Source organism: Torulaspora globosa, chromosome 2, assembly GCF_014133895.1.
Source record: "Torulaspora globosa chromosome 2, complete sequence".
In the NCBI taxonomy this organism is placed as follows: Eukaryota; Fungi; Ascomycota; class Saccharomycetes; order Saccharomycetales; family Saccharomycetaceae; genus Torulaspora; species Torulaspora globosa.
In genome coordinates, this window is record NC_050728.1 from 1151772 (window position 1) to 1171002 (window position 19231).

The 19231-nt window shown below is 43.2% G+C and overlaps 6 protein-coding genes and 1 non-coding gene across 7 annotated transcripts; 3 read left to right on the forward strand and 4 right to left on the reverse strand.

Annotated features, from left to right (window-relative positions):
* Positions 1–267: 267 nt before the first annotated feature.
* HG536_0B06240 (uncharacterized protein) lies at positions 268–3009 on the forward strand (the record flags this gene model as incomplete). Its single annotated transcript, XM_037282538.1, has 1 exon — positions 268–3009. The coding sequence occupies one exon, from the start codon at positions 268–270 to the stop codon at positions 3007–3009; it is 2742 nt and encodes a 913-aa protein (XP_037138433.1).
* Positions 3010–3430: 421 nt separating this feature from the next.
* On the forward strand, positions 3431–3504 carry HG536_0Btrna2N. The gene has a single exon. It is a non-coding gene; the product is annotated as a tRNA-Asn (tRNA).
* Positions 3505–3589: 85 nt separating this feature from the next.
* Positions 3590–4591, forward strand: HST2 (histone deacetylase HST2; the record flags this gene model as incomplete). The annotated part of the gene is made up of 1 exon (XM_037282539.1): positions 3590–4591. The coding sequence occupies one exon, from the start codon at positions 3590–3592 to the stop codon at positions 4589–4591; it is 1002 nt and encodes a 333-aa protein (XP_037138434.1).
* Positions 4592–7122: 2531 nt separating this feature from the next.
* Positions 7123–8838, reverse strand: ULP1 (SUMO protease ULP1; the record flags this gene model as incomplete). The annotated part of the gene is made up of 1 exon (XM_037282540.1): positions 7123–8838. The coding sequence occupies one exon, from the start codon at positions 8836–8838 to the stop codon at positions 7123–7125; it is 1716 nt and encodes a 571-aa protein (XP_037138435.1).
* A 244-nt stretch (positions 8839–9082) lies between these two features.
* Positions 9083–11572, reverse strand: VTC2 (vacuolar transporter chaperone; the record flags this gene model as incomplete). Its single annotated transcript, XM_037282541.1, has 1 exon — positions 9083–11572. One exon carries the CDS (start codon positions 11570–11572, stop codon positions 9083–9085), a length of 2490 nt encoding a protein of 829 aa, XP_037138436.1.
* A 311-nt stretch (positions 11573–11883) lies between these two features.
* On the reverse strand, positions 11884–12534 carry SEC4 (Rab family GTPase SEC4; the record flags this gene model as incomplete). The annotated part of the gene is made up of 1 exon (XM_037282542.1): positions 11884–12534. The coding sequence occupies one exon, from the start codon at positions 12532–12534 to the stop codon at positions 11884–11886; it is 651 nt and encodes a 216-aa protein (XP_037138437.1).
* Positions 12535–12760: 226 nt separating this feature from the next.
* Positions 12761–19195, reverse strand: BLM10 (proteasome activator BLM10; the record flags this gene model as incomplete). Its single annotated transcript, XM_037282543.1, has 1 exon — positions 12761–19195. The coding sequence occupies one exon, from the start codon at positions 19193–19195 to the stop codon at positions 12761–12763; it is 6435 nt and encodes a 2144-aa protein (XP_037138438.1).
* Between the last annotated feature and the right edge of the window lie 36 nt (positions 19196–19231).

The following is a 19231-nucleotide window of genomic DNA, read 5'->3' on the forward strand; positions in this document are numbered from 1 at the left end:
ATTGGAAAGAGGATAAAATGCGAATACACTTCTAACACGTTAAGCGAGATGCACGACGCGTAAAACTTGACTTAAATAGATAGCTTCACCACCTTCATTGTACATCATGCCCTATCACTTAATAGCATAACCAAGTTGCTTCGATTGGTTTACATGTATAACCTTAGGACTGGAAAAAAGCACAATTACAAGTAACGAAGTAGTAGTGGTGCTACAAGCGGGGGCAGCAACACCAGAAGAATCTCCCTAGTGATAAGATTTCAGGTGATGACCAAAGGCATGAAAACAAGCCCTCGCATAAATATTGACCATATTCGTTCACTATCAAATGGGAGGCAGACTAACCACAGTTCGAAGACAGACGAGGTCGAAGTGAGACAACGTATTAATATTGGTGCTGATAAAGGAACACCGATGGATATTGATCAAAGAGTGTCTCTCCCCCAGGAATCACACCAAAATTTTATCGTTGTAAGTCAAAATCTGTCTGGAATACCAGTACCGGGATTGGGTACGATAACCATCCAACAGATAGTAAAGTTTCCGACTAACAACTTAGCTTACGGCCCAAGACACCATGATATGGCCCCTCAGCCTGAGCGTCTTCATAATCGTATCCCTTCTGATTTAACGGGGAGCAGTGAGGGACGTATAAGTCGAACCGCAACCGATGAGAGTGACAAAGGTGCGGCTCTAAGCTCGGAGAAAGAATTCAAAAGCAAATATAAGTTCGGGTTTGACGAATTTTCGATTAATCCTTTCGATAAACCAGATGTTGCATCGGCTACCGAACAAACGTTGTCAGAAAGGGACCAGGAAAAGTTTGAAAGGTGGCTTAAAACATCTCCTTATCGTATTTGGGTTACCAAATACGCTGCACCTGAACCCCACGCCATCTGTAAGTATGGTGACTGCGGACATGTTTTTACATTCAAAGGCAATTCAACCTCCTCCAATATCATCGTACACCTCAGAAGAAATCATAGGCATGATTTTGAGCTATTTGACAGGAAGCTGAAAGGGATTCAACTTCAGCTTAGTGACTTTAATGAGTCTCTCTCAATAAATGAGAAGCCATTCGGGTTCAGACTCGAGCTGATAAACTTCTTGTGCGCAAATGAGCTCATAATAAACCAATTGAATCTGTTCATTGAGGCCTTTATTCCTTTCAGTACAGCCGAAGCTCCTGCCTTTAGGAAACTTCTGAACTGTCCTGGCGCCAGAGGCCATGATTACATTTCCTCGAGGAAGAGATTAATATCCATGATGGAGAAATATGAGGAACAATTTAATCTTCAGATGAGAGATACTCTGGGAAAGTCTTTAAATTTCAATGTTCTTCTATACATGTGGACTTCCTCGAATCAAAAGAGCTATCTGGCCATTCTTGTTTCGTTCTGCCCTAATCTACGCAGAGGCAGAGACAGACTGACTGTGCGAAATGTGACAACCGAGGGAACTCCAAGTGTTCACATTATTGACTTTGTGGATTTAAGCGAAGAAAGCCATACAGGCAGTAATTTGAAGGAGGTTTTACTGAGATCCTTAGGAAAATTCTCGATTGGAAGCAAAATCAGCAGTGTTACTGTTGACAGTGGTTCCAACAACATCTCCATGCTTAGCGAGCTGGATAATGACATTAAAGGCGGGCCAGGAGTTAATAAGGAGGGAGGATTGGTAAAAGTAAGGTGCATGAATCATCTACTAAACCGAGTTTTCCAAGACGTAATGGCTGGATTTGAGAAATCTGAGAGCTCTTTATTATCCAGAATAGATCGATTAGCTGTTATCTTGAAGAGAAATGTCTTCATCAGAAATAAGATGAGGGAGTTTACTCCGAAAACCATCCCAAGGTATAATTGTACTCAGTTTGTATCCCGTTATAGGCAGCTTTCCTTGTTTTTGAAGCTGAGAGGACCTCTGCAGGATTTTTACTTTGAGAATCAGTTGGACAGGAGATTCCAGCTCACACCGGATGATATGTTCTTATTCTGCTACGAGCCGTCTAAAATAGATGTTCTCAAGATATTCCTTCGTCTTACTCGAGTATTCGATGAGTACACAATGCTGCTACAGGATGAAATGCTCAATAATCTACCAAATGGCATTGAATACTATCTTCAAATTGACGGTTTTTTCAAATCATGCAAAGAAGTAAAGAATGGCTCAACTGACAACGATCACTTACGAATTTTAGGTCTTAAGAAGAGGCATCTATCTTCCGTGGAACCAAGCGTACTAACCAATCTACTTTCAATCGTCGAAGACGCATATCCGAAGTTTAAGAAATACATGAACCTTGCTCTTACCGAACCAGGATATTGGGTAGCGCATCTTTTGCAACCATTTTGCAAAACTGCGATGCTCAAGAGTGCTTTCGAAGAGGACTTTCAGCAACAGATTCTGGACCTTTCTAGGAGATATGTGGACTCTTATCTTTCTAACTTCAAGAATAGAGTAAAAGAAAACAGGAACCATCAGGTACCGGGAGGTTCAATCGGTCCTACCCTAGATCCACGCAGCAGGAGCTATAAGGTTTGCAAGCAACTGCGTAGACATAGACGCAAGTATGTTAATGCTATAAACTCCAAAAATGAATGGGAGTGTTACCTGGAAGAACCGATTCAAACTGACATTAGTTACCTCGATTATTGGATCGCAAATCAAGATAGATATCCAGGTTTGTTTGAATTGGCTCTATCTTTCTATTATACAAAGCTATCATCGGCTCATGTAGAAAGATTTTTTTCCATCAGCAAGACAGCACTGGAGAATAGGTTCTCATTGTCAAGTACGAATCTGAAACGCACAATGGTTCTGCGTAACCGACTCAAGTGTTTTGGAATGGGTCATGGTTTACAGAAAATTAGCGATATTCCGCTAGAGCAGTGGATTCAGGATGAAGAAACTGAGACAGAAATAACTGATTTATATCCAACGGGAGCTGAAGATTCACCATTATACATTCCAATTTACTCAGACAGCGACTCCAGTGAGGAAGAGGAATGATTTCGTATCCTCGCTCTTAGAAATAAAAGTATGTTATTGTAGCTCCTATATACTCACTACCTTGCTAAAAGATCACAACATGAACTGGCTAACACTTATACCTTTCGGCCATTGTATATCAGCGGCTATATGTGAATTCCGTACAAGGTGATTCTATTCACAAAAGAGTTCTGAATTCGCTGTTTTTGACGTATTCGTCCCGGTGCTTGGACATATAGCTAGCAATTGTCTTAGCTAGCTGATATGTCCGGCTGCAATGAACGTGACCATCCTCTGGAAGTTATTCATTCAGTAAGGAGATGCACTCACGTCCCTGCCATTTTCTAAAGATTCCCCCCTCTTTAATATTCTGGTAGGGTATTGGAATTGTATGCTAATGTGCAATAGTATATACCAGAGAAAAAAAATCAACATTCCCTGGGACTCCGTGGCCAAGCTGGTTAAGGCGTGCGACTGTTAATCGCAAGATCGTGAGTTCAATCCTCACCGGGGTCGAGAATTTTTTTCTTCCCAATCAGCATGGATATCAATAGAACATAATCAAAGTGTGAGCTCATCAAAGTAAAACAACAATTCTGTCATGAAGCTCAGCAAGCGAGTCATCAGAATGGGGAAGTCCTCAGCAATCAAGAAGGTCGCCGAACATCTAAAGAATCACCCCGAAGCCAAGGTGATCTTTATGGTTGGGGCTGGCATATCAACTTCCTGCGGGATCCCCGACTTTAGGTCACCTAAAACTGGTCTATATCATAACCTTGCCAAGCTGAACTTGCCCTTTGCTGAAGCGGTATTTGACGTGGACTACTTTGACAAGAATCCACAGCCGTTTTATACTTTGGCGAGGGAACTATATCCTGGTAACTTCAAGCCAAGCAAATTTCACTATTTGATGAAGCTTTTTGAGAACAACAAGAGACTTCAGAGAATCTACACACAAAACATAGACACCTTGGAACATCAAGCTCTAATCAGTGGGAGCTACGTAATCGAAGCCCATGGTAGCTTCTCGAAAAATCACTGCATCAAGTGCTCGAAGGAGTATCCTTTGGAAAAATTCAAATCCAAACTAAAGATTGATGAAACACACTCTGAAGATTCTGGCTCGACTGATTTTGATTATGCAAGATGCGATGACTGTGGTGGACTTGTGAAGCCTGCTATTGTCTTTTTCGGAGAAGGCCTACCAAGCAGATTTTTCGATACCTGGGAAGAAGATCAAGAATGGTTTCTCAAAGAAAAGGAGAAGAACCATCTAGTGCTAATAGCTGGAACTTCTCTTACAGTCTATCCATTTGCTTCACTACCTGAAGAGGTACCGCCCGAAGTAAGAAGAGCTTTAATCAACCAAGAGCTGGTTGGTGATTTTAAGGCATTTCCTCGAGAAGAAGATATCATCATCCACGGGGACGTTGATGATGCGGCGCAGAAATTAGCCGCCGAGCTTGGCTGGTTAACAGACCTTGAACTATTAGCCGCTGGCGGGCAGGAAGCTTCTGCAACCGAGGAAGTAGAAATACTAGTTTCACAGCTTGGAGGATTGGATTTAGACGGCAAGATATCGACAGAAAAGACGGAAACATGAGCGATTCCGAGTGGTCTAATTTTCTCAGTGCCCGATGATTCCATGATAGATTCGTTGCCGATAGTTCAAATCATCGAACTCTCCCGATAATCCTGCAGCTAAAAACGGCGTCTCAACATCTTCAAGAGCTGGGATCAAGAGAGACGCGGTTTCAAAGGGCAAAATCTCAAGAACGAAAAGAAGAAAGCGACTACTGCCCAAACCAGACTCGCTACGAGTCATTTCCTTTCAAGAAACGGCCGCACTGCCTTCCTCGCTGATATGCCTGACAGAGCTTTGTGTAGCGTCTTTGAAACACCAAAGGCAATACCGAATTTGGAATTTGCATAGTAAACCGAAAGACGGGGGAGATGATATTATCGGATTCATGGATTCGCACACTCACATCTGCACAATACACAAATTACAGATTTATTAGGCGGTTGAGATGCTTCCGCATGCCTGTTTAAGCGTTGTTGTCTCCAAATTGGCCGCCATAATTAAGCTAAACATTCTGAAGCAGTGGAAATCAGTGAAACTTATAATAAATAATTCAACTCACAGGATGGTTTAAACCTTATCTCAAAGTATATGTGCGAGAATCATAGGAAGATGAAGCCGCAAAGATTAGTAGACAAACCGTTCGCTTTGAAAGCCGCTGCGGCCGCTCTGAACTACACTGAAGATGTGGTGTATAAATCATCTGCTCGCAGTTTGGTTAAATTACCAAGCTTTCGCGTCAAATATGAAGCTACCGAGAACACTATGCTTATGCTTTTGGCGCTTTTTAAACTCCACGTGTACTAAGATGGGCAGCAGACTACTGTACTCCAGCCACTGACTGATCGTGCAAGCATTGATTTACTACTGGAAGCAGTGGAGGAACTGCAATTTAACCGAGTTAGCTTAGACTCTCTTCGTTCTGAGATGCGGCGCTTCCATTCGACAGCTTATTCTTAAACCTTCTTTCAATGAATCAATCGGGTCAAAAGATTAACTGCTCAATCTTGTTGAAGGGTACCATCGCAATAGTGAAAAATATCAAAAAGTTAATGGCGAAATGAAGCCCACTGCGAAAATTACTGACAGAAGCCAAAGAAATTTTCTCTTGCGATTCAGACAAGAAAATGAGCCCTTTAGTTCATAATTTTACGTCAACGAAGACTGTGTTTGGACCCCTTCTGCTCTGGAACTGGAAAATCAAGGTTCTTGCGCGGCAAAGAAAGGTGCAAATGGATTATTGAAAATTTCCAGACTAGTTTATACCCGAGTCATTGAGCAAATAGTTCAGGGCGTCGAGAAGCTTTGGCATCATGTTGGCTATTTCTATGAATTTACTCGTGGTTTTTACATAAGAGCCAAGAGGTACAATGTTCATGATTTTGCGAGTCTGCCTGATACTTTTATTAACAGATCTACGAAGAAGAGTTTCATTGAGTGCACCACTTTGAATATAATAAAGTTGAATGATAGACTGAAAGAAGTTATGTCGGAAATATCATTGATCAGCGAACAGGTGATATCACGATTACTAAACGAAATAGTGGCAGACATTTCGACTTTATTCATGATTTCTGAAGCTCTTTCTGTGCTTGACCTTCTGTGCTGCATCGCGCACAATGCCATTAAGAGCTGTTATGTGATACCGGAGATATCAGATCGGATGGTTTTTCAGAAATCGAGGCATCCTATCCTTGAAAGTTTAATAAAAAACTACTTCCGAATGAATTATATAGCACTCAGTACACTTAATGTGTTCAGATCATAGCGGGCTGCAATAAGAGAGGCAATTCGACATATTTGAAGCAAATCGCTTTACTTTGCATAATGGTACAAATGGGCTCCGCAGTACCGCCAGACTATGCATGCTGCAGAATCTATAGATGGATTCACGCCGGAGTGTGTGCTGATCCTTTGGAGATGTGTTCGTCCAATTTCTGCTATGAAATGAAGGAAGTGGCACAATTTCTTGATGGGATTGACACTAGAACCCTGATAATACTAGATGAGCTTTGTAGAGGCTCGAGCATACGGGATAGTTTCTGTATGTCCCTCGCTGTTACCGAGTTCCTTATGAAGGTTAGATGCACAGTTTTTGTGTCAACCAACTTTCATGACGTACCTAGATATTGAAATGCAATCTCAGGTAAGTCTTTTGCACATGGGAAGCGAGTTGCAAAGCGATAACTCTGTCAGGGTGTATTATAAACTCAGGAACGAAGCCAAGCAGCTTGCGAACCCAGGTTTGAAAGCAATAAGCAAAGCAAGATATTCATTCCGGAGATGATGGAGGGGCATATGAGATCTGTAATCTGCTTCGCGCACGTAAGACAAAGAACTTGAGGACCCGTGACAATTGCATTTCAATTCAGATGAGGATGCAATCAGTGAACCAAATGGAACAGATTCACAATCTAGTTGAAGTTCGTAACTGTGTCTATGAAGTGTGAAAGTCCGATATCATCCTATTCACCGGAAGCGTTACAAAAGGAGTTTCTTGAGTCTTTCAACCACTAGCAATGTAACTTATTCAGCCTACTTCTCAGTTTAAATCATTTATTTAACACCAGGTGCGCTATGTAGATTCGCATTCGCACGGCATCATTTTGCGTAAATGTCAAACTAGTATCCTGACTCAAGTACAGTGTATTCATGCACAAATAAATGCCACAGTCAAAACCGTTTGGTTGTTGCGGGCACTCGATATTTTCTAACTCAAAATCAGAACCTAACGTATTTTTACTCTCGTTGATAACGTAATCCCGTAAATCACTGAGTATAGCAAAACTCACCGCATTCGGGCCGTTGGAGAGTGAGTCGACATATACAATCCGTTTTTTAGTAATGTCGATCATTCCAAGGGCCCAATGCGATTGGTTGAGGTTGATCGGAACGAAAACTTTATCCAGGTCGCTTATTTGAACCTTTTTCTTCTTCATCCAGCGCCGCACACCTTGATATCCTCGTTCAGATAAAGTTGTGTAAAAGAAGGAATTGAACGCGACTACTTTCTTATTACTTGCTTCGATTTCCTTCATGAAAAATTCTATGATTGTATCATTTAACCACCTACGTGGTGTTAAAGTCTTAAAATCTCGTACTGTCACCTCCAAGTTACCTTTATTTGACAAGACAGCATTGTCTTTTCTTGCTAATGTCCTCTGTACAAAAGCAATTTCCTCACTTTTGAGCTGGGGCACAAGATTTCGCTGCTTTCCCAATTCTTTCTTCTCTTTGACCTTGTCCAGTATGTGCTTTCTCTCCTCCAAAAGTTTTCTGTACATTCTGAACTCCGAGTCCATGTGCAGCAACGGCCTGTTAAATTTTAGACGCCGCTGCTCATATTCTCCGCGCTTCTTATCCAGGGAATTAATCTTGCGTTCCCTCAAGATCACTAAATCGTCATCTTCCTTCAAACGCCTGGTGCCAGTTTTTTCAAGCAATATGTCCCTAATTCTCTTTGTCAAATCCACAATCGATGTCTTGAGCTGTGGCTCCGCATCGTTTCTCAACATCTTTAATTGATTTTCTCTTTCCTCCTCTAGTACTTTTGGCAGCTGATAATGGCCATCGAAGATCATTCTGAGGTAATTAACCTCATCAGTAGCCTTTTGGAAACTCCTTGGCTTCACATTTGTCATTCCCTTTGACCGCCTGCCTCTTCTGATCAGTGATGTCCCGTATTGCGTAGGCTCACCGTCCTCTTCTGCCCCGGCTCGCGGGATCTCACCTTGCCAATCATTCCACTTAAAAGGGTCTTTTGAGAACTGCAGCAGCTCGGATTGGCCGGGATTCATCTTGGCTCCGTTATCTGAAGTCTGTCCAAATATCTCACTATCATTCAAATTATCTCTCACTGACTTTCTCTTCTTGGGAAGTAAGGCCGCATCAAGCTCTAGAGGCCGTTTTACGGCTGTACCAGATCGCTTGATAAAACTCTCGTTTCTCGATTCCTCCGCTTTCTCAAAGATGGAATGCCTGCTTCCAGCCAGCTTTCTCCACACGGATTTCCCACCTTCAAAGAAGGAGCTACTTATGCCTTTCAATAGACCTTCCTGTCGTACTCCTCCGGCGCTTTGAGTCCCCTTGAGGGACAAATCAACATCATTGGCACTGAAACATCTTCTCGGCAGCTGTTCAGAGGCACGGCTCATGTTCCTTTTCGAGCTGAAGATGGGCACATTGGTTGACCTGAAGGTCGAAATTGTGGAAAATAGAGGAGTGTAATAATTATCTGTCTTCAATCTCCTGTAAGCATCGACTGACATTAAGTAGAGATCAAGTAACGAGGGCGGGTTCAGCTCCTTTGTGTATTCTTTTGAGTTCTGCCTGTCTTAGTGCTTCGCATATGACGTCGCTTTCTCACAAAGTACATCTTATATACATTAAGTAGTAATGAAAATACATCGCCCGCCCAAGTACAAAAGCTAGGACCTATATTATGGTTTATTAAACATGGTTCCGTTATGGCGGGAAGGCAGTTGGTCAGGTTCCTAACTCGGGATCTTAAGTTTACTTCTTTGCACCGACGAGGCGAAATATGAAGGTTTGAATTGGCTTGAGAGCGCTGGGCAATTCGCCGCTTGTCATGGTCGAGAATGAATTGTTCTGATCCTTGTATGCTTCTCTGAATGCGACAACGAAGTTGATGACCAAAGTGATAGATATCACAGCAGCCAGAAGGATTGGACCCAACGGAGCGTCCAAGTGTTTTCCGTTTCTTTCTTTAATAGCGCTCAATCTCTTTAGGTAAACCGAGTAGGACCAGATGCCGGTGAAGATCGTCAAGCCGAAGAATACGTAGGCGAGGAAGTTGGCTAGTTCCGGAAACTCAGCTTTCTTGACCGAATTGTAGATGGAGAAGGTTAGAATACTTAATAAACTCGTCACTCTTAACCATCTGTTGAAAGTACGTTCGTTTGCCAACCAAACTTTGGCCTCGACCTTGACGGGACCAGCGTTCTTAATGTAGCTGGTTGGTTTTTGAACACCAGGCGGTAAGGAAATCTCCTCGTCTTCGGAGTCGACACCTGTCAGCTTTGGGTTTTGTCCAGCCAAAATTTTCAAGAAAGTAGCCTCGGTTCTGGGCTTGTGTTTCCTAGATGTCTTCTTTCTGTGTGCTTCATCTTCCTCATCAGACGACTCATGGTCCTCAAGATCAGCCTCGATTTGTTTCACTCGTGATTGGTTTTCTTCTTGGGCTTGTCTTGTCTGCTGCTGCTCAGCAATATTTGGATAAGAGATTCGCGAGAATCTCCTCATCCTATCAATCTCAGCCTGAGCCTCCTTCCGCTTTTTCATCTTCGTTTTCTCTTTCTCGTAGGCTTGTTTGGGGTCGATCCTGATATCGACCTCTAGCTCTGGCAGCCAGAATGGTAGTACGTCAAGTTTCTCTTGATCACCGAACAATGATGCAACACCCTGAATGTAGAGAGAAAATTTAGGCACTTCCTTAACCAAATGAGAGTTGGTTAGCTCTGAAATCCATTGCCCATGTTTTCTTAGCTTGCCTGTCGAAGCGCCGGTTCCTTGACCCGACGCTGGATTCTTCACCTTGATCTCCATGACTGAGTATGGGAACTTAGAGTATTCACCACTTCTCAAGATCTTCATTGGATTGCTGATGTTGGAATCGATGTCGGTTCTGTGCCAGTTATTAGAGTCTCTGATGGGGCGATCTTTATCAAACGAGTCCTCCCTGATATAAAGAATATCGGAATCGATAGTGACTCTGACTCTGTCGTCACCAGGGATTTGGAAGGCCGTTCTGCGGTAAGTCGTTCTCAAAACAGGTTGCAATTCTTCCTGCATGATAAATTTCTGTAATGAATCGAAATTGTTGGTCGCCTTGACAATTTCATCCTGTCTAGTACCGCTTTCCTTCAACTTGCTCAAGGTTTGTTCTTTGTATTTCTCGTCGCCGTTGAAGATGAAACCGTTAATGTATTTGGTCTTCATTTCTAACCTGGTCTCTTCCAATTCGGTGTTCCCAGTTTGCGGATCCTCGACTACCATTCTTTTCTCAAGGAAAATGGCCGGCTTGTCGATGAGTCTACCGATCCATCGCAACCTCAACGTGGGCGCCGAGTTAGTTTTGAGCAATTTGTTGTTATACAACTCGAACTGCTCGTTATCGAAATACAACGCGTTTATAACGGGATCAAGTGATTTATCCTGAACACCTTCCTGGTTCTCGCCGCTGGAGCTGCTAGACGCAGCTGCCACATCGGTATCGAGAACCCCATATCTATCAATGAGATCATCATTCTCGGTCGGCGCAGATGCGTACACAAGCACGGGCAAGTGTCTCAAGATGCGGGTCTTGACCTCCATCAAATTATCGTCGTGGATCCAAAATTTGAAACTCTCGAAATTCGTTTCTCCCGTCAACGAGCCTGTCACACTAGAAAACTTAGGGGCGTCCTCCAACGATTTCGACACATTACTGAAGTTGCTTCTCAGGATATTGTAAAGCAACGATATACGGTACAACAGCGGCGACAATTCTTCAGAGTGAAATGGCAACTCCTTCAACCTCACTTCCAGTAGTGACTTCACAGAACCATACTTTGGGTGCAGTTTATCGTGTTTCTTAACAATCTTGACGAATCCCGTGTAGTTCAAACGGTAGAAATTGTCCAATTCCTGTGCCTCACTCAGCAAATCCTCAAGCATGCTTTGGAACGCATCCGCATCCAAGTTCTTGATACTCTCTTCAGAGTTCGTCTGCGACTCCAATCTGCCCAATCTCTCCAACAAAGTGTTGTACTCCTTGATTTGAAAGCCATAAACCTTCTCCAACTCCTTATCCAACGCTTCCACAAATCGCGATTCATCATGGTCGCTCCAAGCAAAGTCACGACCCTCACTCTTCTTCCTTGCTCCATTCGACGTATCTCTAATAACACCTTCTTTTAGCAGTTTCTTGAGCCGTTCATAGTCAATATACGAATCCTTCCAAGGCGGATACACATCATTGGCCAATTTAACACCAAACAACATTTCCCACCGTAGCCGACCGGTATCTCACGGAAACCAACCTAACCTACCCTGATCGGTATGATCTTCTTGCAGATACTTTATATACTTTTCCATTTCTTCACAGGGCTTTTCCACCTTATTATTAGCTTCTCCACGTGGAGCTACTAACACCATCACTTTTCAACGATTTACGGTTAAAGATGAGCTTCAAGAGCATCGAGCTGGAGCTTAGGCAATGTCCTGATAGCGATTGACGCTGCTACGAAGTAGCGGGGCGTTTGTGTTACCTAATTGTACATATGGGAGTGGTTGATGCGGTTGCGGGCTCAGGCTCAGTTGCAACAGCCAGACCTGGCGGAGCCACCGCCTGAGCTGATGTTGATGTTGCCCTCTCTGCCGGTGCCGGGGCTTCCTGCCAACTTGTCGTTGTCGATCTTTTCCTGTATCAATCGAGCGAGAGTGAAGAAAATCTCGTTGACGTTTTCGTCGTTCTTGGCGCTGGACTCGACGAAGGGGATGCCGAGCTCCTTGGCCAGCGTTTCGCCCTGTTCGTACGTCACAGTTCTTGTGTCCATGTCGCTCTTGTTGCCCACTAGCAGCAATTGGGCGTCGTCGTTGGCATGCTCATTGACGGTCTTGAACCACTGCCTGATGTTTGTGAAGGTTCTCTCGTCGGTGACGTCGTAGACGAGGATGATCCCCATGGCTCCTCGGTAGTAGGCGGTAGTGATGGTGCGGAACCGCTCCTGGCCCGCTGTGTCCCAGAGTTGCAGCTTTGTCTTCTTGCCGTTGATATCGACGGTCTTGATCTTGAAATCAATGCCGATCGTGGTGATAAAGGATGGATTGAATTTGTCGTCGACGAAACGTACCAGCAGACATGACTTGCCCACGCCGGAGTCCCCGATCAGCAGGATCTTCATGATCGAGTCGTAGCTTTTCCCGTTGCCGGATGACGCAGAAACCGTTCTCAAGCCAGACATCTTCGTGTGTAAGTCTTTCGCCAGCGTTACAGGTCTTCTCACCGTCTTAGAACCCTTCTCAGCCCGCGATTCAGAGGCCTCCAACCGTTCTGTCACATTCTTGATGTTAACTTCGCTCAATAAGATCCCCCTGCCTCGCTGGCTGGTCAAGAGATGTGCTTACCCGCCTTCACGACAGCTGTACACCGCTATCATAAGTACAGAGATAATACAGATATTTAGTGGGCTAAGCGTAGTAGCTGCTCCACAGAACGCCTTCCAGGTCCTCTAATTCCTCCGTGCTGAAGGAGAGACGGTCGAACTTCCATGTGTCTGTTCTAACTTTCTTGAACTCGCTAATGACATTCTTGGCAGCGGCTCCTGCGGTGCCATTCGTTCTGGCCCACGAAGACAGCTCACTGAGTTGTCTCGGGATCCATTTGGGAAGCGGAAACACATATGGGAACGCTGAAATGATGGCACCCAAACCGAGGATGCCGCCATGTACCTTCACATCTGTTTTCGAGAATCTCTTCTTTTCCTCCCACGAGTACTGACCTAGGTCTGCGTCAAAGAGCTTAACCAGGTCACCGAGTGTGTCGTTCGAATCTCCCAGGTTGTGCACAATGTCAGATAAAACCTCGCTTGCTTTCTTCCTTACTTCCACAAACCTCTCATGATACAGGTAGCTGACTACAAATTTGAGGATAGCATCTCTTTCCTCGTTGGTTAGCTGTAACAACTGCGATGAGAAGAAGTGTTGAATGAACTGCAATTGAAGCTTTATTTGGAAAGAGGAGGTCATGTTCCTCGAGTCGCATAGTAACTCTACTAGTCTTTTGATATTCTCTTTCCTGATGGGTAGATATGATAGCCCAACGTACAGCATTGAAGGATCCAAACCTGCGAGCTTGCAGACGTCTTTGTGTTTGAGAATTTGCATTAAAAAAGGCGCAATGTAGTCAGCGATATAAGGAATCAAGAGAATCTTGTTCGGACCCCGTGCCATTTCCTTGATCCAGTAAACCATTGTGGAAGTCAGATAGAAATATCTCGTTTTCAATGTCTCTTGAGGCGTCAAGTCAGCAATCTTCAGGCTCTCTTTGGCGATTTTTTCAAATTGTTGCTTAATGAACCGATCGGTAGCTTCAGGCATTCGTTTGATTGGTATGCCAAGTCCGTTTGCATTCTCGTTTTCCCTTGTCATTAGCTCATCAACAGAGGCCCAGGACGGGCAGCTCTGATTTTGTATAACCGAGGCAAATAACTTTGCGACTGCTTCTCTCACTTGATCATATCGATGGTCCATCACAAGTGAGTCAAGTATTTCCATCATAGCGGGTGTTCTATACTCCATGCTCATGATTATGTTTCGCAACATTAATAGCTTAGAAGCTTGATGGCCTGGATCATCAGAGTTTATGTTCAGTAGTCGATCAATCTTGGCGAAATGATTGTAGAAAGTTTTACATCTTCTGACGTCAACAACTGTCGGTAGCCACCAACAAAGCGTTGTCCAGATTCCAAATGCATCTTGATTCAAATCATGATCTAAGCAGTCGGAAAGAAATTTCTCGACGAAGTTGTCCCTGTCTAGAAGGTCCTTTGAATTCATGTACTTGCTGCCACAGATCAAAGCAGCAAATATTTCAACCGACATAATCATTGATGCTTTGTCATATCTGTTGTAGCTCTCACGGCATAGCTGAATTATGTCGCTCAAAGTACAATCCATGAAACCGTTTGAGATCAGATAAATAACCAAAACAAAAAAGGAGACATTACCACTGCTGAACACACCATGGGATTCATTGTCCTGTATCAAGTTAGACGTGGTTGCTTCTAACCATTTCTTCGTGACGATGTGACCAAAACAGGCAAGAACTTGCCGCTCATTTTTCTTCAGTTCAAGCTTAATAATTCTTGGACTCACAGTTTTCAAAGGCGCTCCCCAGCACATCCATCCGACAAACATTTTAGAGTCTATGAAGAAACGAGGATTGTCGAAATTATCCTTTTCTTTCTCGAACTGGGCGACAAAATCTGACCTGGATGTGTCCCATTCTAGAATGAAATTAGGATCAAAAGAGCTTTTGTAGGCATTCGCGATGTCATAGTTATAATTCGCCAGGGAAAAAAGTTTGTCAAATATTCCCAAGAAGGATTTAACTGCAAGATGAATAACATCGGGGTGATTGGTTTCAGTTTGCTTAAAAATCGCTTTGATCGCCCCTTCGTTGACCTTTGTTTCCAAACTAGATTGAATTTTGGTGACAAAACGCATTATGAATATAGGCAATTTCCAGCCGATGTTCTTCTCTGTGTTCAACACTTCGATCAGATCATTCTGAAGATCCACCAGAAGCGAATAATAATGCTCGCGCTTTTTATCTTTTGCAAGCTTTACGGCCTTCACTTGCAAGTCTATGGAACGATCTGGTGGTGCCAGCTCCTGGATGGCTCTTTCATCGAGGATGCAAACGCTGGAAGGTATTTTGAGACCGTTGACGATGTCATTCATGATTTTATCGGCGTGCATAGCAATCTGAAACTCATTCACCTTACAACACTTAACTAGTAAATGAACAAGTTGACCCAAATTGTTATAGTCGGAGACCAGTTTTCGATTTATCTTTTTAATCATTAAAACCTTTAGTATTACCTCTAGCTTCATGTAATCCTGTGTGTCAAGGGCTTTTCCCATGCGGGCTAGGACTTTTTTGATTATTATTGTGTATGACCCTATGAATTGCTTCATGCAGTGCACCAAGGCCCCCTGAGCAGGTTTATAAATGTCTGGGTAAACCGACGTTGAGAGATCAATGATGTCCTTCATCAGCTCTGTTTCTAGGCTTGATGGGTAACGGTTGGTCGAACGGAGTAAGACTCTTGCCTGATGAAATTCATTAGCTCTAAGCGCCAAACACGTCCTTGTAAAAGGTTCAGTCAAGTCTGTGAGAGCCTGAATGTTCTCAAGGAAATCCAGGTCGAGGAATGCGCTAGAATCTTCATTGAAGATAGTTTCTTGTCCCACGTCAGTGAACCATACCTTCATTCCATGTAATAAAATCTGAAAAATGCTTGTATTATTCTCGTATTTTGTTGAAAGAAAAGTGTACAACTTGTGAAAGAAGCGTCCTATTTTTGCCCTCAACTTATGAACCTGCAGATATTGTGGATTGAGAAGCTTTTCAGCAGCGGTGATCCCAAAGTGATAGTTGCAGGTATATATATCGAGATCTCTGAACACTAAGCGAGAGCTCATGGAGGAGTTGATACCCGGTTCAAAATGACGACCTGGTTCAGGCGTAGCTATCCCTGATGGTGCTTCTGAAATATCGGTTTCTAAGTCCATAATCATGTCCTGAGACAAGATCTCTTTCATCTTGATGGCATCCGTTTCATCATCGTATGAGTCAGTGCTGCCGGTTTTGTCATCGACGTAGTCGCCATCGCCTTTAGTAGACCTGATTTGCTCAATATCAATGTCAACCTCCTGCATGTCACAATTGCAATCACGAACGCTCTTCAACAGTAGTAGCTTCTCCCTATATGTCTGGGAGTCGGCGGTATGTGGCTTGTTCTTATTGAAATCAGGATCAAAAAGAAGGCTTGAACCTGAAAGGGCGTGGGTAATTATCAGCACATACTTCTGCATACTATCGACAAATCCTGAATTGACCGCTGGTTGCGACATCAGTTCATCGAGCCGTGAGATGCAATGATTAGTCAACTGATCTAAAATCCGAATTGCCAGTGTAACCTCTTCATCGGAAGGTACATGCCACTCAAATTCAATGTTTTCCTTGAGAAATTTGCGATTATCAAATTGCAGACCTCCCCACCTCTCCGACAATGGAATACTTGATCCCTCAGGGAAAAGGCGATAATCGACGACCTCCGTGCTCGTGAGAGTAGCGCAAGTGCTGTGGATTATTATCGAAGTTATGACATCCAGCGGTGGATTCGTAATATTCTCATATATGTAAATCATAGACTCCATCAATTTTTCACTGTAGTTTAGAATGCAGTCATGAGACTGTCTTATGACTTCATTCAATGCAGTCAAATAGAGGACAAGTCTAATGTCTCTCTGTTGAATCTCCGTGGACCCTCGGACTGAGCCGGCTCCTCTTGCAATCTGATCTCGAATGTTGTAAACCAGGAGATCAAATAAAAGAGGACTTAAGCTTCTGTCTCTCCGAACCAGAGCTGAAAGAGGGATAGTTACGAGCTCATATTTGGGATTCTTTTCCTTAAAACAATCGTTATCCCAAAACTTCCTTTGAAACATCTCAGCGAAAATCTTGAACATTTTTGCATCCATCGACTCCAGCATAACCATTGTTGTCTGATTCAATTTGGTCACAAACCCATCCTCTAGATCAACATCGGTAAGTTGAAATAACTTGTCGATGTAAATTCGAAGCACGTCTTCAAAGATGCTGGTTGATGCTTTGAATGCTATTTTTAAAGTCTCCTCTTTGAACGTAAAGTTTTCAGTGATATCACTTGATTTAAAATGATAATAGTGTTGCTCAATGAAAGGAAGAGTATGTGAAGCAAATGACAAATACTCATCGTCTTGCACAAAATTCTGTAGCGGGATGAAGGAAGAAATTGAAACAATGCCATTGATGATGTTGCTTGTGAGTTGAATATCATTCATGTCGATTTTTGACACAATCATAAGTAATACATTGGTGACATGCACTCTGTAAACACTATCTTCTACCATGTATCTCACCACTCGGTTGAACTGTTTCAATGCCGCAATTAACCTATGCGATGAATTGACATACTCACCTGCCAGAGCGTCGTAAAGATCAGCTAACACTCTCTGAAATATAAGGTCGGAGTTACGTGGTGATAAATCCAGTAAATATGCGAGGCAGGAAATATAATGGTTGGCCACGTCGTTGTTTTTGTTTTGAGCACCAACTACAAGTAGGTTCAGAAATATTTCGACCATCTTGGAGTTACAATGAGCATTAAGTGTTATATCTTGAGAAGTACCGTTCTTTTGCTCCTTCTTACTTCTGGTATGGTACATTTTGATAAATGCATGCACAAACTTCGATATTGATTTTGTCCAGAATCCGCTGTTGGAAGGATGTACAAATGTCTCAATTGATTTAGCCAAAGCTGTTAGCTTCTCGAAATAGCGTTCTGTTTTGCAACCATTTAGAGCATAGATGAAAGGTCTTACCGTCCGAGAATAGGAGTGTATCTGGCCATCTGCTCGTAAGTGATTCTGCAACCTATTGAAAATAAACGACATTTGTTCTTCCGTGAAAACCAAGTAGTGATCATTTGAATTAGCGGTTTCTTCCAACGTGAGAGAACCCTTCAAAATCCTCCAGTGAGCGTCCTCAACCACTGTGCCGATAAAATCGTACATGTGGGTATCAATACCTACGGATGGATTTAGCGAGCTCCAAAGCCCAAAACAAAACGGGAAGTAGTCGGTTATCCTAACCTCCTCGCTGTAATGGTATGGAACGAAAGATGTAATTATGGGCATTACAGTCGACATTGAAGATGGAGCGAGACTAGAGAGCAGCAGCTTCATGGTGCTTCTTAGAATACTACTGTCGCTTTCATCGTAAAATGGCTTAGCGCTATGCGCCAATTTCAGCAGCAGCCTTAAAAGCTGCAGATCCTCTTTCAAAGATACATCGTAACGAACATAATCGGGGTCGGGATAGGGCAGAAACTCGATCAAAAACTCCAACATTACTTTGTGATCCAGTACGAGTCCAGCATCGAGCAGCAAGTCGGTGAAGTTTGTTTCATCGTCATTCGGACAAACCAAAGAAGTAAACATATCGACATGCATCTGCCTGTAAACCTTTTGACCCTGAACCAAGGAGAGATAATAATAAACTTTCGCCAGAGATTTCCTCAACGTAATGGGGAACTCAAAATGCATGCAGTTCTTGAATTCGTTAGTCCAATGATTTACGTTGATAATAGAGGCAGATTTTGCAGTAATCTTACCAGTCGCATTGAAATCCGGACCAACCACATCAATGAACTCGTTTTCATCATAAAGATCGTCCTCATCCTCACCCTCATCGAAATCGGTGATATCATTGTTGGCTGCCTCCGAGTCGACAATATCACTTGATAAGCGAAAGAGATCCGTACTCAACGCCAAAGTATCTATCTCGCTTCTGAGCTCTGCCAAGTCTTTACTTGAAATGTTTATCAGTCCCTGTATATCCATAGAGCCGATGGCGATGTATAGGTTCACAAGCACATGGCAAAGATACCTGGCTTGGTCCTTATGCGTCTCAGTCTTATACGGCAGACACTCTTCGACGGCAAACGGCGGTTTCACCGCTCTGCTAAACCATTTGGAGTTTGGGTCATATATGTTCTGCAAATGCTCCGCCCGATCATCGACAAAATCAAGTCCGTAGTGCTTCAGTCTTTGTTGCAAAATGTCTTCCGACTCCATCCCATTAAGTAATCGTGGAGAACCTGGCCTTGGAGTCGCAGACTTCGCTCTGGCTTTGGCGGCGAGTCCCTGCTCCGGTGATAGCAGCCGTTGTCTCTTTGACGAGTCATCGCCCGAACTAGAGTTGCATCTCCAGTTTTTCATTTCAAGTCCCTTCAATTGAGACAAAGTCTTATTCTTCAGCGGAATTGGAGCCTTTATATCATCCGACGCTGTCATTTTTTATGCTTGAATCGATCAGATTTGTCTTTAGGC